The 27945-nt window shown below is 41.3% G+C and overlaps 1 protein-coding gene across 3 annotated transcripts in view; it reads right to left on the bottom strand.

The window, feature by feature from the left end:
* LOC138737079 (coiled-coil domain-containing protein 162) overlaps window positions 1–27945 on the bottom strand; it is a 145701-nt gene that overhangs the window by 60110 nt on the left and 57646 nt on the right. For all 3 annotated transcript variants that reach the window (XR_011340757.1, XM_069887548.1, XM_069887549.1), the window contains exons 14-18: window positions 18453–18548; window positions 18080–18244; window positions 16478–16701; window positions 10073–10211; window positions 2842–2962 (exon numbers count right to left, since the gene is read on the bottom strand). Coding sequence is in view for 2 of the 3 variants with exons in the window: in XM_069887548.1 (XP_069743649.1) it covers window positions 2842–2962; window positions 10073–10211; window positions 16478–16701; window positions 18080–18244; window positions 18453–18548 (745 nt within the window). In the remaining variant the exon portion in view is untranslated. The remainder of the gene's footprint in view (window positions 1–2841; window positions 2963–10072; window positions 10212–16477; window positions 16702–18079; window positions 18245–18452; window positions 18549–27945) is intronic.

The raw sequence follows: 27945 nt of genomic DNA, 5'->3' as shown, positions 1-27945 counted from the left end.
AAGGGTGTTTTACCATGTGCCAAAGACTAAAGTTGTGACCAATGGACAAATTTCTCCAGCTCTCCCACTGACAAGATCAAGTAGATAAGGGTTCCCGCTATTTCCAGCCCTGTTTGTACTAGCCATTCGCCAGGATTAGAGCAGGCCAGAAAAAACTTAAAATAAACTTATTTTCTGATGACGTACTGATATATCTGATAGACCCTGCAAACTTGTTATCCAAACTGTGCTCTATGCTGGAGGACTATGGGGCTATCTCCAACTGCAAGTTTAATAGGAACAAGAGTGAAATCATGCCACTCACTAAGGGGGATTACCTTCAATGACAAGAAAACAGTTATTTAAAGTGGCCACAGAAAGGGGATCAAATATCTAGGAGTCAGAATACACAATAACTTGAATAATTTATATAAACTAAATTATACTCCCTTGCTTGTCAGAATTGAGCAGGACTTAAATAGGTGGATGTCCCTGCCCATAACCTTAGTGGGCAGGGTTAACTGTATTAAAATGAATGTGTTGCCGAGACTTCAGTACCTCTTCCAGACCACTACCTGTGGCATTGCCCTGGGGATTCTTCCAAAATTTTCTCTCATGAGTAAGAACATTTCTATGGAATGGAAATGTAGCCAGAGTCGCTATGGAAAAATTGACCTGAGTTTACAGTCTAGGTGGATTACAAATGCCAGACTTGGAGAAATATTATTGGACAGCCCAGTCAAGATACATCATCTCACCCTTTGAAGGGGGAGGTATACCATCCTGGGCACAAATTGACATGCACATGATGGGCAAGAAGGACTTTATTTATAAATAGAACGCTAAATTGTTACCTGGGAAAACAGGCAGCACCATACTAAAACAATAGATCCTCATTTGGAAATAAATTAATCAACTTAGGAATCAAAGTGGGGGTGTCCCCAAAAAACTCCCAACTCCAAATAGATTAATACCATTGATGGTAGGTAACAAGATCCTGGACACCTGGCACTGTAATGGCGTCAGGTGTGTAGAGGACAGTTACAAGCCGGGGCAACTAATGTCATTCGAACATAGGTATGATTTATCAAATGAGACATTCCACTGCTACCTTCAGACAAGATCTTTTCTGCAGGACAAATTAGGTCCAACTATGGGCCTACCAGAGTGCAGTGACATAGAGACCATGATTCGAAGGGGGAATACACGGAAGCTCATCTCGGCAATGTATTTCTTGCTCCAAGCAGAAAAATCCAAACCAAGCCTTCACAAATCAAGGCAGAGGTGGGATTTGGACTTAGGAATAGCAATTGATGAGTGGTGCTGGTCCAACAGAGCATGACTGCAATCATTAATGTGTGGTACAGGCTGGTGCAATACAATTTTCTGCACCAGCTGGACCTGGCACCACAAAAATTGAGCAGCTCTGAACCAGAATTATCAGATCAATGCTTCAGATGCAGCATTAAGACAGGAATCTTTCTGAACACAACCTGGACGTGCCAAGGTGAGGCCCTTTTGGGTGGAACTAGGTCAAGTCGTAGGAAAAATTATAGGCAAAGAATTCCTGCAGGATCCAGAGTTATTCCTGTTGGGAAACATAATGGACATATGACTTACAATAAATCTGTCCAAATTTCAAATCCAATTCGTAATGATTGCATTGGCAGTGGCCAGGAAGTACATAGCAGTAACCTGGAAATCTGACTCGTGCCTGAGCATTACGCGCTGGAACATGGGAATGCAAAGTTGTGTACCTCAGGAGAAAATTACTTACAACTTAAGAAAAAAGTATGATACTTCTAAAAAAAATTTGGCAACCATACTTAAATTCTATAGGAGTACAACTATAGAGTGCACCATCATTCCTCGCTGCTCTACCTTCCCCGTCTACTCCTAAATCGGTTAGTGGGGGGGGGGGTCCATTCCATCCCAACTAGGTAAAGTCAAGAAAAGAAAGCAGCCTGAGCTCTGGCTGCTGTGCCATGACAAACCCACAAAACCAGATATGTTTCACACTTTTGTTGTGAGTGTCTTCAATGTTGTGTGTAATTGTGGTTCATAAGTGTCAAGAGTTAAATGTTGAGAGTGTTGGGGGGAGGGGAGGAAGGAAGGGAAAGAGCTTGAAATCTGCAGAGAACTTTGTATAGAATTGATGATTGTAAATTGTAGTCAATGCTGATATTAACATTGACACTGATCATGTAGATATCTGTTAGAGTTTGAAAAATAAAATATTTTTTAAAAAGTAAATAAAAGATTATTTTCATGTCAAATTTGAAGTGGACTGCATCTTTAAAGATTGTAAGGTCACACAAGGTAAAGGAGCAGGAAATCAGTGACAACAACCTTTGTAATTTTACATTTTGTGCACATGTAAATGACATATGTGCAGCATAATGATAGCGATGACCTAGATTCAATGTTACTACTCAATGACTTTGGGATATTTAAACCAGCAAAAGGCAGAAAAAGAAACAATTTCAGGGAGGTACCAGTTGATGTCTGAAACATCCTGACCAATATATATCACCCAATTGTAATCACAGAAGTGTACCTTGAGGGATTGTCACACTGCTACTTGCTGTATGCAAGTCAGCTGATGCATTGGTTTTAACAGTGGTCAGATTGCAGTATTTCATAGGGCTGCAAAATGATCTGGCACATCCAAGCTGTGAAAACTACGCATAAATAACCAAGTTTTCACTGAAAAAATTGGTTTTGAACAGGTCCTCCATTCAATTTTACGTTTTCATTACCCAAATAGTATAAGAGATCGAATATTTTTTTGAAAATGAAAGCTACATTTTACCATCTTGGAGAGAATGGTTATTTAGTGTGCAGGGGATGGGGTATCTTTACCTGTTGGTAGATACGCTTCTCCTCTAACTCTTTCAGACATGACAAGGGTCAACTGCTTTGAAATTTTTTTCTGAAGTTCTCTGATCATGTAACATTCCATGCTTTCAAGTATTTTATGAAGCTGTTAAAAAGCAATTAAGACAGTTATGGAAAACAATTTAAACATTACATTTTGAATTCTAGACAGAAAGGGGCAGAAACAAATTCAATTACAATCTGTGGAAGCCATAGTTTTCCCATGATGTTAATCACAGACAATAGAAAGATATTTGAACAGCATCCAGTAACCCAGGGACTCCTATAAATGAAACTGAGTAAATTATTCCAGAATATGTATAATACAGTAACTACAGAGAAATGGATTGGCAGTCAATCTACAGGACCATAAGGGTTACAGAGAGGATCATTGAAGTCTCCCCTCCTCCCATTGATGTGATCTACCAGGTTCGCTGTTGGAAGAGGGCGGACAAAATCTTTTTTTTAAAAAATATTTTAAATTTTTTTTTTAATTTAACACTTCACTGTGAACCATGTCAGTAACAATATATACAATATGTCCACAGTGACATTTTCATTTTTTTCCTCCCCAAACCCCCTCCTTCCCCACCTCCATAACTTAAAGCCAGAAAGAGAAAAACAAATGAAACAGAAGAAAGAAAAAGAAATTTCTTGTCATCCAATATACTAAACTATTTTCTTTAATTGTAACTTGTCACATCTAGAGATGGAGGTCTGAAATTGGCGGTTCCTAATAAACTTTATGTATAGTTCCCAAATTTGTTCCAATAAAGCATATTTGTCTTAGGTTGTAGGTAATTTTTTCTAATGGAATACACTTATTCATTTCTATGTACCATTATTGTATTTTTTTTTAAAAGGTGTTTCCATTTTCCAAGTTATCATTATGTATTTTTTTGCTGTCACTTGTGCGATCATAATGACTCGTTTTTGAGCTCTGTCTAATTTTAGACCAAGTTCTTTATCTTTTATGTAATTATTTTTTGTAATTCTATTTAATATTAAGTTTAAATTCTTCCAAATTGCATGTATTATTGTACCAATTTCTTGCTTACAACGGAAGCATTTGTCTGATAGTGTTGGATTCTATTCTCTTAATTTTTGAGGTAGTATATAATCTATGGAGCCAATTGCATTGTATCATATCACTCTGTGTGTTTCTTGTATTAGTCATGGTACCTGCACATAGTTCCATCCATGTTTCATTCTTTATCCATATTATTAAGTCTTTTTCCCAACATTTATATCATTTTACTTGTTTTGTAACCCTAACCCTAATGTTTGTGATAATTTTTTTAAAGTATCACAGTGTCTGCAATTAAATATTTAAAGCAACTACTCTGAGGCAAGATTGTGGTATCTTAGCAACACATTAATTTTGATACAATTAACCCTCCCATCAATGTTATGGGCAGGGATATTCTTCTCTTTAGATCCTCCTCGACTCTCTCCAGTAAGGGGACATATTTTAACTTGTAGATTATTCAAGTTACTATCAATATTAACTCCTAGGTATTTGATCCCCTCCTGTGCCCACTTTAAATTACTATTTTCTTTAATCTAGTTATGATTACCCTCGGTGAGTGGCATCACTTCACTCTTTTCCCAACTGATCTTGTACCCAGAAAGTTTCCCATAGTTCTCCAGTACCACGTGCACTCGAGACAGAGAAGTCCCAGGGTCTGTCAGATATATCAGTATGTCATCAATGAATAAGTTAATTTTGTATTCCACCTGGCCCACTTTATGTTCCTGATGAATGGCCTCCGCCAGAGGTTCCATTCCCAGCGCAAAGAGAGCTTGTGAAAGCCGGCACCCTTGTCTACTAGATCTGGTAAGTGGGAAGTCTGAAGAGACTTGCCCATTGATTACAACTTTCGCCTTGGGCACATGGTATAGTGTCCTGATCCAATTTTTAAAAGTTGGTCCCAACCTCACCTTCTCCAGCACCTTAAATAAAAATTCCCACTCCAGTCTGTCAAAAGTCTTCTCTGCATCCAAGGAAACAGCCAATCCCTTCTCATTTCCAGATTGTGCCAGATGTATTACACTCAGCAGTCTGCCAATATTGTCCATTGATTGCCTCTCCTGCACAAAGCCTGTCTGGTCTTTGTTTATCAATTTCAGCAAATTCAACACCAATCTGTTTGCCAGGGTTTTGGCTAGGATCTTGTAATCAGTATTCAGCAGGGAAATTGGCCTATAAGAAGAAGGCATGAATGGATCTTTACCCTTCTTCAAAATCGTCGTAACAATCACCATTGTGAAAGATTCTGGGAGGGTCTGGTCTGTGTTTCCCTAGCCTGGTCTACCACCTCCATATACAGAGGCATTAATAAGTCCTTAAATTCTCAATAGGCGGGAATCCATCCTCTCCTTGAGACTTGCTTGATTGTAGCGCACTCTATGCTTAACCACCTCTTCCTCTGTAAAAAGATCTAATCCCACCTGTTCCTCTGGATTCGGGTGTGGGAGATCTAATCTGGCCAGGAACTCGTCCATTTGATTGGGATCCCCAGTCAATTCAGATTTATACAATCCTGAAGGTCTCATTAATTTCCTTTGGTTTATACAAGACCTGCCCATTCCTCGTTTGTATTGCATTAATTATTCTAGAGGCTTGTTTTGCCCTCAACTGCCAAGCGAGGACCTTGTGAGCTCTCTCCCCCAACTCATAATACTTTTGTCTCGACCTCATAAAGGCTTTCTCCATACGTCTGAAGCATATTATATTCGAATATCTTGTTTGTGAGAGCTCTATAGTGGTCCTCTGAGTGTGATTCCTGAAAATCCTTCTCTAATTGGGTAATGTCCCTTTCCAGTTCCTCCACTTCCCTTATGTAATTTTTTCTAACCCAATTATCTGGTCACTCAAGTACGCCTTAAGGGTATCCCACAGAAGAAATTTATCTGGAATAGAGGGGCAGTTGTCCTCACAGAACAGGGTTATTTGAGTTCTTAACAAATTACAACTCCAGCTTTTTCAATGGCAAAGGGTTAAGATGCCACCTGTATGCTGTGCCTTGCTTATCTGGCATATCTATAGTTAAAACCAAGGGGGAATAGTCTGAGAGAAGCCTTGCCCTATACTTGGCTTTCATAATCCTACCTTCCAAATGGGCTGAAGCCTGAAAAAAAATCTATTCTAGAGTAGGAGTCATGTTGCTTTGAGTAAAATGAGTAGTTCCTCTCTCTTGGATGCTTTCTCCACCATGCATCTATCAAATTCAGCTCCCTCGAGCAGTCAATGGTGGCTTTTGCTGCCTTGGTCCTAGTTATCTGTTTTGTGGATTTATCCAGTACAGGATCCAGACATAGATTAAAGTCACCCCATATTAGAATATTTTCATTCCCCTCTGCCAATCGTCGGGAAATGTCTTGTATAAGTTTTTCATCATCATAGTTGGGGGCGTACACATTCACTAGGGTCCAGGATTCTGAATATATCTGACAGTGCAGCATAACGAATCTTCCCATTTTGTCTGTAATCACCTTCTGCACCTGCACTGGAACACTCTTCCCCACTAGATTTGCCAATTCCCTTGCCTTTGAGCTGAATGAGGAGGATATTACCTTTTTAGATTTTGATGTTCCCACTCAGACAAATGTGTCTCTTGAAGGAAAGCCAGGTCTATTTCATTTTTTTAAATGAGCGCCAAGACCCTTTTCTGCTTCACCAGATCGTTTAAGCCGTTGACATTAAAAGTAGCAAATTTTACATTCTTAGCCATTACCACCAGGGTCCTCCCCTAAATGCTTCCCCCCCCTGCCACCAGCCACTCCCCCACACCCTCAATCTCTTACCATCCACCCTTTGCTCCGCTCCATCCAAGCCTCAATAAGCCCTCACAACACATCACCAGTAAAGGACAAGGATAGTAACAAGGACGAAAGTAAAAACTAAGGGAACTAGCCAAAAAAAAAGTAGACACAATTCATACCCACTGTAACCACACAATCGTTCAATCCCCAACTACCCTTCCACAACAGCCCCTTCCTACCATATCCAGCCCCTCCTTGGTCAGTGGACAATCTTCCATCTGCCGCCACCAACCCACCACAACAAAAGGTTGTGCAGTTTGCACCTTTCATCTCCTCCCTCCAACTCTCACACCCAAGCAAAAAAAAATTACAGTTATAACATTTTCTTCCACTTGTCTTTTTTTCTCATGTCTTTTCTTTTCTTTTAAACACTCGAGTATCTTACAATTTACAGCGAGTCCATATATTTCTGCGGACTAATTGTCTGTTTCAGTTTGTGCTCTTCTTTTTACCCATAAGTGTGGGTAAATCCTCTGCCACTTGCCATGATCTCTCGGGATCTGTAATGAATTTCCTCTCTCCCCCTGGCAAAACCACTTTCAGAGTGGCCGGGTACTACAGTACACACTCATGGCCCTTCTGTTTAATTGTCCTTTTAGCTGGCTCCAGTCGCTTCCTCGCCTTTAAGAGCACCACACTGATATTGGGGAAGAAAAAGATCTTGTTCCCATCGATCTCCATGGGACCCCCTCTCTGTTTCCCCCCAATTGCTCCTTCCTGTCCTGGTATTGTAATAATTTTACCAAGACAGAGCGCGGTCTCTGTCCAGGACCCGGCTTCAGGAGGAGGGACCTGTGCACCTTTTCTACCTCCACCCACTCTCCCAGCGCGGTTCTGCCCAGCACCTTGGGGATCCATGTTTGAAAAAAGCTTATGAGGTTCTGACCCTCAGCCCCCTCCTTCAACCCCACTTTGATGTTCTTTCTCCTGCTGAAATTTTCCCCATATCTGATCCTTTTCTTTCATTAAAGAGTCAATTTTCCTCCCCATGCTATTAATAGTGTCTTCTGTTATCTTACCCCCCCCCACTCTCTCCTCCACTTCTGATACACTTCCCATTAATCTTGTGAGGGCCCCCTGCACCTTATCCAACTTTTTACCCATAACCTCAGCCCTTTTATCCATAGCCAAGGATAGTCTGATCTCCATGAGAGAAAATGCTTACATAACATCACGCAAGGAAGACTCTGAGCCTCCCTGTGTGTTTTGCCTCACTGAGGCCTCCTCTTGAGCCCTAAGGCTCCTCACAGATTTCCGTCTCCAGGGTCATTGCTACCGAGGGCCTCCCCACAGTCTCCAACCTCCTCACTTTCACTGCCTCTGCTGTCTTCTCCAGAAGATCCAGCGCTGGACCCTCCCCTGCAGCTCCTGCTTGCAGCCATCTTGACGTTGCTTGAAGCCACCTTATCCATCCTGCAGCCAGATCTGCCACTAAAACCCTTCTTCCTGTCGGGCCCGACTTGCCACTCCACTTGGCTTGGGGACGGACCCGCTGTCAGGACCCAGGTCAGTGCCACTTCCCTGTGTTTGGACTGGTAGTGGCACCCCCGACTTCTTTACGCGCCGAATCACTCTCCTCTCCACTCGTCAATGCCACGGTCTTTGCACCTGCCAGGACTTCCACTCGGATCCTGCATGGTGGGACTCATATGAGTGCTGTTCTTCTCAAGGTCAGGCTTGGCAATGGCCTCCCCCAACCTCTTTACGCGCCGACTTGTGCCCCTCTCCACAACACTCTGCTCCTTCGACCCACGGTCTTCACCCCCGTCGGGACTACCGCTCTGCTCCTGCACTCCACCGGGCCACTCGCTCTGCCACCTGCTCTGTGGGGATGGAGGGGGGAAATACTGGACCTCTCTCTCCCTCCACCACTTGATCCAGGGCTGAATGCTGCAGTCTGACAGCCTGGGGTGACATTTTCTTCCATGGGGGGTCCTCCTGTTCAACCGAGCAACCATTGGAAGAGGATGCTCTTTCAGTGGGCCTCAACACAGCCCTATCATTTCCTTTGCCGCGAGGCACCTCCACACCAGGTCCCGGCTTTAAAGGCTCTTCTCTCCCATTTTTTTGACATGGACTTCCCTTTTTTTGTCATATTTATATTCTGCACGAGTTCCCACGTCTTCTAATGGTATTTGGGCGATTCTTCAGTAGTTTTCTTTTGCTAATCTTCGTCCTGGCTTGAAAACTCCGAGATTCCACCTCTTACTCCCCCACATCATGTGATCTCCCCCGCATGATCTAATTCTTTACTATACGCACCGACACAATTAATAAGACTGGATGTCGACAAGCAGAGAAAATCAGAAACTGTCATCAGAGCTGGAACAGTAGAGGATTGGATCTGCTGGACAAGACTGAAGTCCAACCAGGCTTTGGTTCAGTGGGAGCACTTTTTGCCACAGATTCAGAGGTTGAAAGGTGGATGAGTATTCCAAGCTAATAGTTCCAAACAGGACTAAGAAATATCAGCAGTGAAATTACTCAGTTCAAAAGCATTAAACGGAGACCTTGATGGTCCACTTAGGTACGTGCAAAATATTTCACATAAATTTGAAAAGCAGTGAGTTCTCCCTGCGTTCTGGCTAATAGTTTTTACATGCACTGCTGCAGATGGAAAATGATCTAGCACTTACTACATTCTAATAGTGATCAAGTATAAATCACTTTGGGATAAACAGAGGTGGTGAATTTGGTTTATTTGAGGATAATTGCAACATTTTCCTTTCTGTTTCTCATTTTTCAGATGGAAATTATTTCCTAAATTTGTTGAGACCTTTGTTGAGATTTGCTGAATTTGTTTAATTAATTAACCAAGTAATTTATGAAATTCTATTAATCAGGTTGCTCATTTAGGATTTCAATATTTTTAAAAATTAAGGACTGTTGTTCTAGAGTTAGGTAACCTTTGATAGCGTCACTGAAAATGCATCTAAAACCACGGTAACTCATAGGGCCATGAGCCCAATGCTAGGAAGTGGATGAGCCTGAAGTTCTTTTTGGGCCAGGATGAACTTGATTGACAAAATAGCCTTTTCTGTTCTGTTCAATAATTTTTCTATGATTCCATGATTAAATCCCTGCAAGAGCAAAGGCAGGTTGTCACAGAATAAAAAATTATACTGCAGTCAGACATGAAACAGCTAATAGAAGTCCAGAAACCAAATAGTACCTGATATCAGTGGATCTATCAGCTTGGTAAAAGACCACTATGTTTTAGGTCAGTGGTGCAAGAATAATTTTAGCAGTTGGAATGGCATGCAGTAAAAATCACTGACATTCAAATCAAATATTTAATCAATTATAGAGTATGTACTGTTCAAGGAAAAAGTATGCCTTTTGCAAAGCAATTAAACCAAATTATGCTTTTACCCTGCTGCACTCAACATACCTGCCGAGTTTTTATTTCCATTTCTGATGTCCCCTTTAGTGGTAGAAGTGGCTGATTGTCCATCATTATCCTCTCATATTCATCTTCCTTTCCTAACCGACAGGCTATTGGTTTCAAGGCTGGATAGAGGATTTCTAATCTGGAATGGATGATGAAATGATCAATTTCATTGATTTTCTATCAGAGTGGGAAGCTGATCTTGAGATTTTAATCAGCAAATAATTTTCTAGCTGCTAACAGACCAGATGGTTTCAGCTATCTCAATGCAGTCTCATCCCCAGAGATGCGGAAGGTTCAAATAGAAACAAAAAGAGAATAAAAATGAAGTGCTGGAAATATTTAGAAGGTTGGATAACACCTCTGGAGAGAATAACAAGAGTTAACATTTCAGGTTGATTGCCTTACAGCTAAACTAGGAAATGTTCAAATTAACTATGTGATAAGCTGTATAGAAAGTGAACAGACAAGAATCACACATTCTCTCCAGCTTTAAACTTGGTTAACACTGTGTAATGAACTGGGATTCACAGGAAGTGTGCAGTACTAACAACTGGTCCCACCTCCTGGCTCCTCCCTCAGAGGTTCGTATATAACCCTGGTTTCTTGCCTAAAACCATAACCCTCTGATGCCTCTTAATGAACCCTACCTGTGTTGTAAGCTAATAAAAGCGTTAGTTCTCCCTCCAGTTGAGTGTGAGCTTTTATTTACGTTACAATTTTATTAGCTTACAAACAAGGATGGAGGTGTTTCTCAAGCCCAATATGCTGTTAATAGACCCCCAGTTCCCCGACATGGCTGAGGAGTTCGCATAATGGCTGAATTGCTTCCAGGCCTACCTAAACGCGACCATGGACATCTTCCATACAGACGAGCTCCGGAGGTTGGTGCTCACCTCAAAGGTAGTGAAGAAGGGGTACACAGTCATCTAAGAATGCCCGACGCATGAGGCCGCCATCGAGGCGCTACATGAAGGCCCCGAATGAGGTCCTAGCAGGCACCGGCTTACCCAATGTCACCAATGGCCCAGAGAGTCGATTGATGACTACCTGCTAGATCTGTGGGCACTGGCTAAAAAGTGCAGGTATGAGGCCACTTCGGGCCATGTCCAGGAAAATGAACAGATCCGGGAAACTCTGGTTGCAGAGGTCTGCTCGAGGTACTTGAGGCAGCGATCGCTCGAGTCAGGAAGAAGGGCCTCGCTAATCACATCGAGTTGGCTAAATCACTGGAATAGGCCAGTCTCGAGAACAACGACCTTGAGGCCAGTGAACTCATGCTCTTGGGTGAGCACCTACAAGGACCGGCTGCTCCCACTACGGCAGCTCCCATTCTAATAGCTGCTGCTTCCCGAGCCCGGGAGTGCTTTTTCTGTAGCAAGGGCCAGCACCCTTGTGCCCACTGCTAGGCCAAAGACTTGGCGTGCTCCAGCTGTGGGAAGAAGGAACATTCACGCAGAGGGATGTCCAGGGAAGTCCATGGCCTTTACCACTCCAGGATCCGATTCCAGTCCCAAGCCGTCTGCACTGGACTTGCCCGAGATCGCCTGCTGCGGAACCCGCCACCTATGGAAACGGCACGAAAAGGCTCAGTGGCCATCTTGCAGAGGTCCAATTTTGAATTCAGCGTCATCATCGTTGTCAGAGGAGGAAGGAGGGTGGCCATCTTGCAGAGGTCCAATTTTGAATTCAGCGTCATCATCGTTGTCAGAGGAGGAAGGAGAGTGGCCATCTTGCCGTACCTTGAGGCTGGCACCATCTTAACTGCTCAGGACGTAGGGGGGCACTCAAGGGAAGAGCACAGCGTCTCCATCAACCTGGTATCGCTGGTCCTCGACCAGAATAGACCTCACCAGCTCAGCAACTCGATGGCGATGGTGAAGGTAAACAGACATTCAACCAAGTGCCTGATTGACACAGGCTCAACGGAAAGTTTCATGGACTCAGGGACTGTGCAAAAATATAACTTAAAAATGTACCCCTCTAATTACCGAATCTTCCTAGTGTCCCAGTCCCATTCGATGTGTGTTTAGAAACATTGTATAGTTCATCTGTCATTTGAAGGGGGGAGTTTTGTAAATTTTCGCATGTACATTTTAGACGTATTGTGTGCTCCAGTATTGTTGGACCTGGAATTCCTGTGTCACCTTAAAATCGTGACCTTGGAGTTTTCTGGTCCCCTTCCCCCGCTAACAGTAAAGAATGGAGGGCTCTCAAAACCAGAACCCACTTGCAGCCTCTCCGTGCTGAACATCAACCCCTGCCCCTGTTTCCAAACCTGTCTGCTGACTGTAAGCCCATCATCACGGCAGACAGAGAGTTTATAAAGACAGAGATCCAGCAGCTGCTGGAGGAGGGAATCATCGAACCAAGCATCAGCCAGTGGAGAGCACAAGTGATGGTAGTAAAGGGGGAAAACAAGTCCAGGATAGTGATTGACTATAGCCGAACAATTAACAGATACGCACTCCTGGAAGCATATCTCCTCCTCGCATTTTGGATATGGTGAATGATATTGCACAGTATCGGGTCTATTTGACCATCGACGTGAAATTTGCCTATCACCAGCTGCTAATCCATTCCAAGGACTGCCCGTACATAGCATTTGAGGCTTACGGTCAATTATCAGTTCCGGAGGGTCCCTTTCAGTATTTACCAGCGGCAGATGGATAGGAACGTGGATGGTTATGGGTGAAGGCTACCTTCCCCTACCTCGACAATGTCACCATCTGTGGCCACACCATGGAAGACCATGATGCCAATCTCCAGAGCTTTCTCCACGCAGCGAAAGCCCTGAATCTCATTTACAATTCAGACAAGTGTGTATTCAGGACTATACGACTAGCTATCCTTGGCTATGTGGTGGAGAATGGCGTTATTGGCTCCGACCCTGTTAGGATGCGCCCCCTGTTAGAGCTTCTCCTCCCTGGAACCACAAAGGCTTTGAGGAGATGCCTGGGGTTTTTCTCATATTATGCCCAGCTGGTCTCTCAATACACCAACAAGGTTCCTCCCCTCTTAAAGGCCACCACTTTCCCCCTTTCGGCTGAAGCCCAGACAGCTTTTAATTACCTCCGAAGTTACATTGTGAAAGCTGCCATGCATGCAGTAGATGAACGTTTACCTTTCCAAGTGGAAAGTGATGCTTCAGATGTAGCCCTGGCCACTACTCTCAATTAGGCTGGCAGGCCTGTTGCCTTTTTCTCATGGACGCTTCAAGGCCACAAGGTCTGGAACCCAGCTGTGGAAAAGGATGCTCAGGCCATTGTAAGCACTGGAGGCACTACCTGGCTGGTACAAGAATTACGCTCCTCATGGACCAGCACTCTGTCACATTCATGTTCAGCAATGCCAAGAGGGGCAAAATCAAGAATGACAAAATTGCTAGGTGGAGGATCGAACTCTCCACCTACAGTTTTTACATTGTCTACTGGACAGGGGCCCTTAACAACCCTCTAGATGCCTTGTCCAGGGAATGTTGTGCCTCTGCACACACCGGTCAACTGCGGACCATATACAATGAGCTCTGCCATCCAGGGGTCACCTGCATGGCTCATTTTGTCAAGTCGCTCCATTTGCCCGACTCAATAGAAGACGCCAGGGAAATGACCAGGTCATGCCAGTTCTGTGCTGAGTGCAAGCCGCACTTTTTTCGCCCTGTGAAAGCACCTGATTAAATCATCCAGGCCCTTCGAATGGCTCAGCGTCGATTTTAAGGGATCTCTCCCCGCCACATACTCATTGATGAATACTCCTGCTACCCGTTCTGCCTCATCCGTTATGATGGCCCTAGACTCTATTTTCACCTTATTCGGGTATCCTGGCTATATTCGTACCAATCAGAGCTCAGCCTTCATGAGCAACGAGTTGAGTCAGTACCTGCTGGTGAGGGGCATCGCATGCAGCAGGAAAAACAGTTGCAACCCCCGGGGGAACAGGCAGATTGAAAAAGAGAATGCCACAATCTGGAAGGCCATCAAACTTGCCCTGAAGCAAAAAGGCCTTCCAGACTCGCACTGGCAGGATGTCATCCCCATCGTGCTCCACTCAATTCGGTCACTACTCTACACTGCGACCAATCTACTCTTCATGAGCTCATGTTTACATTCGACAGAAGGTCAGCCTCAGAGACCTCACTCCCAGCCTGGCTCACTGTTCCTGGTCCAGTCCTTCTCAAGAAGCACACAAGGAGAAGCAAGACCGATCCCCTGGTGGAAAAGGTGAAATTACTCCATGCCAGCTCCACATAAGCCTACACGGAGTACCTGGATGGCAGGGAGGACACTGTCTCCATCAGGGACCTGGCACCCACTGGAACAGTAGATCCATTGCCTCAGGTGCCCCACGAGCTACCGAGCTTTTTTCCCCACCCCCGCACAGGGCCTCAGGGGATCCAGTTCAGTAGGAGAGTGAACCCCACTTGTTGAATCGGAGCCCCAGCCGACAACCCTTCCATCACAGGAGGACCAGGAGACTCAAGGAGCCCAAGGCCCCCCGGTGCCAAGGCGGTCCATCAGGATCTCTATACCCCCAGACTGCCTGAATCTGTAAATAATATTGTAAATATTTCTCTTCTGTATCTATTACCGGCTTCTGATCCTTGTTCTCTTCATCCGCAGACCCTTAATTCTGAAGGAAGGGGTGAATGTACTGAACTGGGATTCACTAGAAGTGTGCTGTACTAACGACTGGTCCAGACTCCTCCCCCAGGGGCCTGTATATAACTCTGGTTTCCCGCCTAAACCCAGAACCCCTCTGAAGCCTGTTCATGAACCCTACCTATGTTGTAAGCTAATAAAGGCGTTAGTTCTCCCTCCAGTCGAGTGTAGGCTTTTATTTACGCTGCACTCGGATTAGCTCAATTCTGATGAAAGGTTCTGTTTGTTTCTCCATAGATGCTGTTGAGTATTTTCTGTTTTTATTTCACATTTCCAGCATCTGTAGTTTTTTGCTTTGTTAAATGGAAATTATAATAATGTTTGGACTCTGTATTTTACACCACCTTCCTCCAGTAATCAAACTAAACATGTTTCCAGCATTCTCTCAGTTCCCCTCAATGACTTTAGTCTTGGAGTTGAGCAGAGTATATCAGTGCAAGGGTAACAATGGTAAATTACTAGGGAGTGGGGCAATGGTTTGAGAACAATGTGATTATCTCGTAATGTGCACATTAGGAAATATCATCTCACTTGGTGAGACACAGAAACAATGGGAAAATTGAAATCTACCTGATCAAATCTTGAAATGATTCAATGTGGTCATAATGAAATAACTGTCATGGACTGATTACATTTTTCTCACACTACTTTATAAATTCACAGTCTACGTTGGAAGTGTTCAGTGCAACTGATTGAAAAGTGGAGGGGCATGGGGAAGAGAGGGGGAGGATTTCCAACGTTATTGCACTGTATCAACACTGATACAGGCCTCCTTGGAGATAAATGACATGGGCAGGACAGACCCAGGAACTAATTCTGATTCGAATTTACCATGCCACTGATTCAGTATGTCTATTCATATGCATGGAAATAACCATATAACCACTTACAGCACAGAACAGGCCAGTTCGGCCCTACTAGTCCATGCCGTAGCAAATCCCCACCCTCCTAGTCCCACTGACCAGCACCCGGTCCATACCCCTCTAGTCCCCTCCTATCCATGTAACGATCCAGTCTTTCCTTAAATGTAACCAATGATCCCGCCTCGACCACATCTGCCGGAAGCTCATTCCACATCCCCACCACCCTCTGTGTAAAGAGATTTTCCCTCATGTTCCCCTTATAATTTTCCCCCTTCAATCTTAAACCATGTCCTCTAGTTTGAATCTCCCCCTTTCTTAATTGAAAAAGCCTATCCACATTTACTCTGTCTGTCCCTTTTAAAATCTTAAACACCTCTATCAAGTCCCCTCTCAATCTTCTACGCTCCAGAGAAAAAAGCCCCTGTAACTCAGACCCTGAAATCCTGTCAACATTCTCGTGAACCTTCTCTGCACTCTCTTTATTTTGTTTATATCCCACATAAATCACAGGTTCAAAGTGTAAAGCTCAAGATTTATATGGGAATGCACCCAAGCTCCATCATTTCTTATTTTGAGGATTCCTCAGAAAACTACCATCACCTACTCCCTCATGCCCTCACCAGTCACATATTTTAAAAATGTATCACCTCTCGAGTAGTATAATTATGGACAGTCTTAGCAAATCTAAAAGACAAACCACAGTGGTGTAAAGTGTAAATTGCATGTATGATACTCATTTATATTACTGAATATAAATAGATGCAAATGAGAATAATTTACACAGAACAATTCATCAGTAAACAGAATATAATTTACATTGCAGAATGATGCACCAAGTACATACTTATTACAGCATTCACTTTTTTTTTCCATATTCACTCTCTCACCTATATAACTTGCAGAACTGTTTGTAGAGGGTCACAGAGTTGATGTGCTCCACACCAAGCTTCATCCTGCCCCATTCCTCCTTCAATACCTCAAGCTGTTTCCACAATATCAAAAACGATTTAAGCACCCTATATATCGATATGGGCTCTGCCACTTTTGAAGAGGAAATAGTTTTGTTGAAAGGTGATTGTTTTTCATCTTCATTTTCTTTCATTACAGAATCCTGAGGTAATTGGCAGAAACGATAAAGAGGAAGACAAAGAGAATCTTTCGTTTAAGTTGCACATGAAATCAAATGACTACAATGAGAGTGAGGTGGATGGACTGATGTGGTACAATCTAAGTGGCTTGATTTCTTACAAACTATAAACAAAATCCAGGTGAGCCCCACATTTAGGAGGGATTATGATCCTAGGAAACAACTCGTATCACAATTTTGTTTCACGCAAAGCTCATCTTCAACATTGACTCCCACACTGGCAGCATGGTTGGCATAGCGGTTAGCACCATGCCTTTACAAGTGCCAGCAATCGGGACCGGGGTTCAAATACCACATTGTCCGTAAGGAGTTTGTACATTCTCCCCAGTTTCCTCCCACCATTCAAAACGTACTGGGAGGGGGTAGATTAATTGGGTGGTAGATTAATTGGGTAGCATGGACTCGTAGATAAAAATGGCCTGTTACTGTGCTGTATGTCTAAATGAAAAAATTTGAATTTAAAATTATAAGTGGAGATGCGTTCCTTCGAGATGCTTTTCTCTAAACATTCTCTATTGTACTGCAGCTGTTTTGGTTCATGGCAGAGGTCCTTTAACAGATTGCTTTGTCATTTAAGTGATCAGCAGCTGCATTTGGAGAGAACAAGCAAATGCAGATGGTGCATTTGGAAAGATGGTAAAGAAAAGGGAAGATGGGAGAGAGCATTGAGGTAGGTGGCATCCCCTTACACCTCCATTTATCATTTTCTTACCTTGAGTTTAAATAGACATACATTTTTAAATACATATCAAATACAGGTAAGATATTTTAATGACACAGTTCATGACAAATAAGTCAGTAATATGGATAACTCTAGGAACTTGCTGGACAGCAAAGGGACCTATGCCAGTAAAAGAAACACCACATTATTTCCACTTGTGTCAAGAAATAAGTGTTAAAAACAAATGCAGATTAAATTTATTGTTTCTTTGGCAGTTTGTCTTTAATTTCATTCCCTCCCAACACTCCATTCCATAAGGGTGTTTAATATCTCAAATACTTGGGTAGTGATTTGCAAATTTCATAAAGGTGAATTTCTATCACCCAAGTAGTTGTAACACAAAGGTCATCTTTAACACTATAATTTCATCAAGATCAACCTAACAAATGGGCATTCAACTGTTTATTTACAGATTTAAATAGGTGTAATTCGACAATTACAGATAATGTTTGGATTGACAGTCAGCAACAAATGGCATGCTAAAGTGGGAATCAGTGCTAGGTTGTTGACTATAACCTTCTATATGTCCAAACACAATGGTTCATTTGGGCAGGTTAGGTTACATTGGACCAACCTCATCATCAATAATTATCCTGCTTGTTGGAATGTAATTGTTCTTACCTCCTCAGCTTTGGCTTCTGACTCATCACATGTGCCTGCAACCCTCTCAATAAACTGAAATGCATCATTTCCACCCTGTACCACATCTTCCATCAGAAGAGACACACCAAGAATCTCGCCATTAGCAATGCTCAGTTCACGATCCTTCAGCCTGCACAAGCACATCTGGATAAAACAGCAACTACTTTATTTTTTCATAAACACTGGGTTTTCTGCATCATGTCACCCTGCATCAATAGCATCGATTCACAAGCTATTAATGACCTTCCAATGCCTGCTATATAATAAAAAACCTTCAATGAGCTATGCTAAGCTACAGTAATTAAATGAAAACTGCCAGTTTATATGCACATTTTTAAAGAGATGGTCCTACCTGCATACCATACTCTATGCTTTGTAGGTTGCTGATCATTCCTGGTAGGAATCCTTCCCTAGCCAGGAAACCTCGCCAGGGAAACAGTGCAAAAGCCTGGAACAGAAAATACTTTGGAATCAACAAAGGAATAAAGAAACCATATTCAACAAGTGTAGAGCCTAAAGGGCAAAACACTGTTCTCCCAACAATCTGAAATAAAAACATGATGCACCTCCTGCAGAGAGAGGATCTCAGTGTTAGTACTCAATGACCAGTGGAAAGATAACAGGGTATTTTGGTGCTTTACTGCTTTTATTTCAATTATAAAGCAATAAATCCTTGACCCTGACTAACAATGAAGACACTAAAGTGTCCTTTGAGATTTTACAATTCAGAACCTAACTCAATAGACAGAGATGGGCAAAGGCAAAGAAGAATGCAAGGGAAAAGACGTAGAAGAATACATTCTTATATAGCTTCTCCTGATTATACGGCCAGATTTGCACTTTGCAGAGGGACGATAGTATATTGTTTATTTGTGGAGCATAAACATCAGGGAGTTGGGGGGGGGGGGGGGCACCAAAACATTTGAGCGGAATGCCCTGCAAAAGGTAGTATTCACAGCCCAGGACATCACAGGCAAAAATCTCCACACCAATGAGAAAATCTACATGGAATGCTGTCAACGGAGAGCAGCAATCATCAAAGATTCACACTACCTAGGACACGCTCTATTCTTGCTGCTGCCATTAGGGAAGAGTTCTAGGTGCCACAAGACTCGAACCATTAATTTCAGGAACAGTTGCAACCCCTCTACCATCAAACTCCTAAACAATAAACTCAATCAGAGACTCATTTAAGCGCTCTTATGTTGCACAATATTGATTACTGAACGTTTATTTTTCTCTCTGTATTGCATAGTTTGTTTTGTTTACATTTTGTCCATGTACCGTTTCTAAAGTAGCTTTTTTGCACTACCGATAAGTAGAAATTCTGCCTGGCCTGCAGGAAAAAGAATCTCAGGGTTGTATAAATGATGTCAGGTCTGTACTCTGATAAGAAACCTGAACTTTGAAGTAGACAGTGTATTTCTATTATAACGGATTTGTATTAATCTTTAGTTATCATATATTTCTTAATAAAGTTAGTTTGTGGGCTGGATACAGGGTCACACACAAGTCACCGCACATCTCCAGATACACAAATGTACTAAGAGAGAGAGTTCAATTTCAGAGTCGACTCGTCTGTAAAAGCAGAGCCATAAAGCAGAGGTAGTTTCTTAGCTGAAAACTCAAGTACGATGTGTGGTTCTTAAAAGCATATTTGTGTACATTCAGCATTATGTACAGGTACATAATCCTTTATCCGAAATCCTTGGGGGACAGTGTGTTCCTAATTTCGGATTTTTCCGGATTTTGGAACAAAAGCCAGCTACCCCAGATTTAAGCCCACCCGAATTGTGCTGCTGTATCCACCCCGTTCTAGTCACGCTGGCGTCTCTCTCCCCCCTCGCTCACCTGAGTCGCGTTGCCGTCTCCCCCCTCGCCCACCCAAGTCGCACTGCCATCTCTCCCCCAACCCCCACCCCACCCAACCTAGTCGTGCTGTTGTCTCTCTCTCTCTCTCTCTCTCTCTCTCTCTCTCTCCCCCCCCCCCCCCCCCCCAGCACCAGGAAAAAATGCCAGTTTTTGGGGCTTTCCAGATTTTAGATGTCTGGATAAAGGATTGTCTGGATAAACTATTGAATGACCTGTGTAGACTTTACAGAGTTATATAATCACTTAAACAGAGATGAAGTCAGAAATTTGTGGATGTGAAGTGACAAGTTGTTGTTATTTTGGACAGAAATGAAACTGAAACGGTGGTGATGTCAGGTCACATTTTGAAACTGGTTGGAAGAAATTGACCCTCCTGTTAAAGACATAGGGGTAAAAGAGTCGTCTCTGGAGAGAGGAGATGCTGTTCTATACTGTATTATCCTTATCATTGGAGATGCACAAAATCAGTAGCCATAAAGAAGAGTCACTTCACTGTCTCCTGGAATAAGTTTCGGGATTGAAGATACAGTAACCAGAAAAGGTACTGTTATGTGTTACACCTGGGGAATGCAAAATAAAAATGACTCCATAACTCTTAGGCAAGAGGGAGTTTGTGAAATCACTCAGAGGAAGAAATATCTCTCTGAGCCAGAGATGCAGGCCTTGATGGTGCCTTAATACATTGCTTTTGGGAAGACCGGAATTATGTAGCTTTGTTAGAGCTCAGATAGAATTGTTCTGTGAGACGAACTTCCCCTCTACTGACGATAGCTTCCTAATGTGGGACACACTGAAGGCTTATTTAAGAGGCCAGATAATTGGTTATACCAAGTGCTTTAAAAAGGAGCACAAGAAGAAAAAGCTTTAGAACAGGAGATAGCAAAGGACTATCAAAGAGTGGGCACAAAAGAAAAATATAGGAATTTGGTGAATAAAAAGCTCAAATATAATGTTATAAACATAAAACACAGAAAAGTTAATTTTAAGATCTAGACAGCAGTATTATGAGCTGGGGTAGAGGGCACAAAAAGTCTTGTCCTGGCAGGTGAGGGCAGAAGAGGCCTCAAGAACAATCAATGTGATTCAGACAGAGGAAGGAGAGATCTCATATAAACTAAAAGAAATAAACAAAACATTTGGAATGTTTTATTAGGAATTGTATAAATCTGAGTTAGGGGTGATCCTATCAAAATAGATGATTTCTTGCTTTCATTGGAACTACCAAACTTGGATTAGAAAGAGTGAGAGGGGGTGAATGCCCCTTTCTCTAAAGAGATTGCATGGACCTTGAGCTCGAAACAGGCTGGTCAATCACAGAGGGAGTTTCCCCACTGAATTTTATTAAAAGTTCAAAGATCTTTTAATGCCCCTTCTTATGAAGATGGTGAACCAGCCGATAGAGACATATACCCTCCAGAATCTTTCTCCACAGCAATCATCATGGTTATTCCAAAAAGACAGGGACCCAATGAATCCCACCTCAGATAGACTCATCTCATTATTAAACACAAATTATAAAATCATTGCAAAAGCATTGGCCAATAGGTTTGCAGAATATTTGTTGAAACTAACAAATCCAACCAAGCTGAAATTGTAGAAAGGAGACAATCAGCAAACAACATAGCTAGATTGCTTAATATAGTACATCTGGCACAGTCGAGAGTGGATCCAGGAGTGGCTATAGCTGTGGATGCGGAAAAGGCCTTTGACAGATCGGAATGGGACTTTTTGTTCAAATTACTGTAAAATTTGAATTAGGTCAAACATTTATTAACTGTAGCTATTGTTATGAGTCCAAAGGACACCAAACCCAGCAGCAATAGACATTCACAAAGACAAGTGGCTTTCAAAACAAAAGTTATTTTTAATCAACTTTAAACATGAAAATAGAATCAAACATTAACTTAACTCTATACTAAACTAACCCAAATTAACCCCCTTCTAATTCTAGGTGCACGTGTATGCAATGTGTGTGTAAATTCAAGAAAAGTTCTTTGGTTCACAGTTCAATCTCACTTTTCCTTCTTCCAAGTTCTCTGGTTGCAGGCAATTACCATACTGTGCACAGAATTTATCATGTATAAAGATCACCAGGCTTGGTGCTTGAAAGGTAAATGTTAACTGCTCAGGAAGGTTCTTGTAGGGTTTACAGAGAGAGATATTTGTTGCTCCAGGATTTCCACAACTGAGGTACCACCACTAGCCACCTCAGGGTCTCACTGATGAAACTTGCCCCATCAAGGTCTTCTAGATAGTAACCTCTTTCTTCAAGCTACCACAGATTTCCATTCCTTCCTCTATTTCAAGAGAAACATCAGACAGATAGCACTTCCAGCCATCTACTGCCCTGGATCTTGCTTTCATCAGTTTCAAACAGTTTTCCCTGGATTGTACTTTTCAGTTACTTGTCAGTGTCCCACACATTGACTGACTGACTGACTGACTGAGCTCTTAACTCAACTCTCTCTCTTTTCCATCTGCAACTCCAAAGAGAGCATGTGACTCATGTCTCGCAAAACCCCCATCTTCTCCAGCAAACAACAGGAGTTTTTCTGCTCCATCTGTTGTTATCTTAGGTACACAATCCAGAATTGACCTTTTTGTGAGCACTTTGACTCCAGCAAGACAATGGTCAAGCATTTTATGATGTCAGTTCAATTAACACCTACTTTTGAAAGGTGCTTAAATTCTCCAGAGATCTTGCAATGTGAATTCTTCAGTCTTTCAAATAAGATCGGTTTTAAAATGTGTGTATGTATGTTACCTACTCTAAATCTTATAAATTCTCCCCAAATATTAATATTGTTACACTATTATCTTATAATCAACATTTAATAATGATATTGGTCTATAAGATTCCATTTTTAATGGATCCCTATCTTTCTTAGGTATAACTGTTATAATCATATTCAAAAAAGATTTGGGTAGAGAATGGGTTTCACTTGCTGGCTTCAATACCTCCATAAAAGGAGGTATTAATAAGTCTAAATTTTTATAGAATTCTGGCAGAAAATCATCTTCTCTGAGAGATTTACCAATTTGTAAAGAATTAAGAGCATGAATGGTGCACCTAAATCTCTTTGATCTTGGCAATTTAAAGAAGGTACATTAATCTTAGACAAAAATTCTTACCTTCATCATTATCAGACTGAGATGTATACAACTTAAAATAAAAATCTTTAAAAGAATAATTTATTTCTTGAGGTTTATAATTAACTTTTTAAAATTCCTTTTAATAGCATTAATGGTTCTTGTTGTTCAGTTTTTAAATGCCAATCTAAAACTCTGTTTGCCCTTTCTCCCAATTCATAATATTTTTGTTTATTTCTTTCAATTCATTTTTCAACTCTATGTCTGCATTGAATGATAAATTATTCTTTATTAATTATTTTTTTAAATTTCAGATATATTTTCTGCGAATCTTTTTCCAAATTCTCTATTTCTTTTTCCAATTTATCTAAATTTTTAACAATCTTTTAAAAAATTTTAACAGTATAACATTATTTGACCTCTTAAATAAGCCTTAAAAGCATCTCGTAAAATAAATTTATTATCCATTGAATCTGAATTAATGTATAAATATTCCTGGATTTGTTTTCTTATAAAATTACAAAAATCAAATTTTTAAACATGAAGAATTAAATCTCCATCTATACGACATTTTTTTTCTTTTAAGGAATTATATATGACATTAAAAGGGGTGAATGATATTGTTACGAGCCCAAAGGACCTCAAAACCCAGCAGCAATAGATATTCACCACGACAAGTAGTTATTTAAACAAAAGTTGTTTTTAATTATCTTTAAACATGAAAACAGAATCAAACTTTAACTTATCACTATTAACTTAACTAAACCAACATAACCCCCTTCTAATTCTAAGTGCACGTGTATGTAATGTGTGTGTGTAAATTTAAGAAAAGTTCTTTGGTTCACAGTTCAATCTCAGTTCTCGTTCTTCCAAGTTCACTGATTTCAGGCAATTCCTATACTGTGCACAGAATTTAACATGTATAAGGTTTCCAAGGCTTTGATGCTCGAAAGATAAATGGTTACCGCTCAGGAAGGTTCTTTATTGGTTTCCAGAGAGAGATGTGCTGTTACAGGATTTCCACAACTGAGGAACCACCATTAGGCACCTAAATGTCTTGTTGATGAAATTTGCCCCATCATGGTCCTCCAGATGATAACCTCTTTCTTTCAGGCTACCACAGAGTTCCTTTCTGTTCTACTTATTCCAAGAGAAACATCAGACACACAGCACTTCAGGGGCGTGGCAAGATGGCATAGGGAGTAGACATGGGATTCCACCTCTCCCCAGATGAATAATTAATACCTGAATTTCAATAAATGTTTGTACTTTAAAAGTATTTTCTTAAAATTTTTAAGAATTCTGATAGCCATAATGAGAGGTACTAAAACCCAAACTTCAAAAAAGACACAGTTTAAAAGAGCAAAAAGTGCAGAGGAATTGAGGCCTACCTAGTTGAAGGATCCACAGAGGTCGATTTTTGAACACCGAAGATTCAAAGGACCAACCAGGTGAAAGTATCCTCAACACCAACGCCCTCGGCGCAAGATGGTGCCGCTGCTGGCCATTCATCGGAGGAGAGTCAAGCTCGCGATTTAAAGAATGGTCCCGGGGATGCAGGGCCTTCCACGAGCAGAGGCCTGACACCCAATTGCGTTCTTGTGCACGTCGGACTAGCTGCTGATGTGACGTGCCTGACTGTGGAAATACCGGGCCTTTATCGCGGGGCCCAGTGTGTACTGGGCATGCACGAGGATTCGCGCATGCGCGTGACATCCAAACGAGCCCTGACGACTGGGCCGACTCTCTCCCGACGGCCCAAACACGTCCGGCCTGTGTGGGAGGGGATGCTGACCTGGAGTCGGGAAGCCAGGGCAGCAGCGTCTGTTTTAGAAACTGAAGAAGGGGAAGAAGAGATAGAGGAACAGTCTGAAGAAGATGTGGAATTAATGTTGAAAGCAGCTAAACTTCTTCAAGGTAGGCCTCAAAAGTTTCAAAAATTTAAGAACTCCTAGAACTAAATCTCCCACTTTGCAAACTTTTAAAACAGTACAGGTGGACGAAGATACCACTTTGTCTGTTTCAGAAGAGATTATGTGGTGTATGGATAATATGGCTGTTCAAGTTACTCAAGATTTTCAAGAAAGCAAGTTTCAATTTACTGAATTAAGAGGTGAAGTGGCATCGATTAAGCAAGATGTGATTAAATGTTTAAGAGAAGTAGATGTGGTCCAGGGGGAATTTAAGGATATCAAGCGAGCATTCCGTGACTCTACGGATACTGTAGATCGAAATACCGAACGAATAGATTATTTGGAACATTGTCTTACAGACTGGAATGTTCAGAAGCGTGAATTTCTGCAGAAGATTGATTCGTTGAAAAAATCAAAGTAGACATAATAATGTTAAAATAGTGGGTTTGCCAGAAGATTTTGAAGGAACAGATCCGGTGAAGTTTTTTCGGAAATGGATTCCTGAAGTGTTGGGAAAGCATGCTTTTCCGGAAGGATTAGAATTGGATAGAGCACATAGGGCATTACGAAGAAATCCTTTTCCTGAACAACCTCCACGGGCAGTTCTTATTCGTTGTTTAAGATATCAAGATTGTGAGTTAATTTTACGATGGGCAGTTCAGAAAGCACTGCAGAATCAGGGCCCCTATGTGATTCAAGGACATAGGGGTTTTTCTATGCAGATTTAAGTCAAGATGTGATACGATGTCAGAAGGAGTTTAACCCAGCTAAGGCTATGTTATGGAAGAAGGGTTATTGGTTTGCTTTTAGGTACCCTGCTGTGGTGAAGGCTTTTTATGGAGACTTTCAGGATAAGTTTTTTGATTATGAGGCTGAAGCCTTGTCTTTTGCTAATTCTTTGCCAAATAATTCCCATAGTTCTGAGTTGCAGAAACAACCGAAATCGCAAGGTTCTCCAAAATGTAATGGCAATGGGAACGGGAATAGCAGGAGGAATGGTCAAGATCAACATTCGACCCGGAAGGGAGAAGAGCATTTATCTACTGTTACAACTGGTGTTCAGGATCAAAGTGGCGTAGTTGTTGGGGTAGTGGATTGAATTAATATTGTTATTTAGGTGATGTATTAAGATATATGAATATCAGCTGGGGGGGGGGAGTGGATGGCACTACAGCTTCTGAAGTCATTTGCCACTAGTGGTTTAGACCACACCCGGTCAGTAGAGGGGTTTAAAGAGGGGGAAGGAGGGGGTTTTCTTTTCTTTTTTTCCCTCTTTTTTATGGTTTATTTTAATTTTATTTAGAGTAAGGTAAGAGGGCGGGTTTTTTTTACTGGAGCTTTAGTGTGTTTGTGGGTTGGTTGTGTTGAGAATTATTTGTTAAGATAAAATGAGTAAATTGAATTTTGCAACATTTAATGTGAAAGGGATGAATCATCCGATAAAGAGGAAGCGGGTCTTGGATTATATCAAGAAGATGAAGGTAGCTATTGCTTTTCTACAAGAGATGCATTTGACAGAAAAAGAACATTTGAAATTGAAGAGAGAGTGGGTTGGCATCTTCTTTTAATTCTAAGGGCAGGGGAGTGGCGATTCTGGTACAAAAAAGGGTACCTTTTATTTTAGAATCTGTTTTTGAGAATGCTGGAAGAACTTTGAAAGTGAATTATAAATTGTTTTCGTAAGCCTGGACTTTATTGAATTTATATGCACCAAATGAAGATGATGTTCAATTTGTAACTGATGCCTTTTTAAATTTGAATCAATCAAATGAGAATATAATGGTAGGAGGGGATTTTAATTGCTGTTTGGATCCACTGTTGGATAAACCTCCAAAAATTGTTAAGAAAACTAAGACGGTCAAAAGGGTGATAGAACTGAATTTAGTTGAAATATGGCGACGTATTTATCCGACCGAGAAGGATTTATTCTGCTCGTCATGACTCATTTTCTAGAATAGATCTTTTTTTTGGTCTCAGCTCATTTACAGGGAAGGGTTGATTATGCAGAATATAAGAGTAGAATATTGTCGGATCATTCTTTATTGTTGATTGTCAAGAAGGTTGAAAGGACTTATCGTTGGAGGTTTAATGTGATGTTACTTAGGCGACCTGAATTTGTTTTGGTTTTGAGAAATCAGATTAAACTTTTACTGGAGATGAATGAGGGATCAGTACAAAGTAAATTTATGCTGTGGGATGCTTTGAAAGCATATTTGCAAGGTCAAATTATTAGTTACACAACTAAAGTGAAAAAGCAATATACGGCGGAACTTTTGGAGTTAGAGAAAGAGATTGCAGATCTAGAGAAAAAGTTTCAAGGAAATGCAACAGATAATAAGATACAGTTATCTAATTTGAAACTTTGTTACAATACAAAGCAAACTTATAATTATGAGAGATTGCTTTTGAGATCAAAACAGCATTATTACGAGTTAGAGGAAAGAGCACATAAAGTGCTGTTAAAAACTGAACAAACTTCTAGAATAATTAATGCAATATGGGGAAATTCTGGTGTTAACTACAAACCATAGGAGATTACTGAGGAATTTTGGGCGTTTTAATCAAGATTTGTATGCACCTGAAGGGAATGTAGAAACTGAACAGATTGATACTTTTTTGTCCAAGTTGAATTTATCTGCTTTGGAGGAATATGATGTAAAATGGTTAGATGCTTCATTACTTAAAGAGGCACTGCAATCTATGCTGATTGGTAAATCATTTATAAAGAATTTCATAATTTGTTGTTTCCAGTAAATATGAATGTATTGAAGCAGGTTACAGGTTCAGGTTGTTCCCTGAATCATTTTCAAGAGCATTGATAACAGTCATACCAAAGAAAGAGAGACCCATTGAAGGTTGCATCTTATAAACCTATATCTTTATTGAATGTAAATTATAAGATTGTAGCAAAAGTTTTAGCAAATAGATTGGCTAAATTTTTACCAAAATTGGTGCATGTAGATCAGGCAG

The sequence above is a fragment of the Narcine bancroftii genome, chromosome 6 (assembly GCF_036971445.1).
Source record: "Narcine bancroftii isolate sNarBan1 chromosome 6, sNarBan1.hap1, whole genome shotgun sequence".
NCBI classification, from domain to species: Eukaryota; Metazoa; Chordata; class Chondrichthyes; order Torpediniformes; family Narcinidae; genus Narcine; species Narcine bancroftii.
Note: the sequence above shows the minus strand (reverse complement) of the source record. Positions and strands in the feature narration are given on the sequence as shown.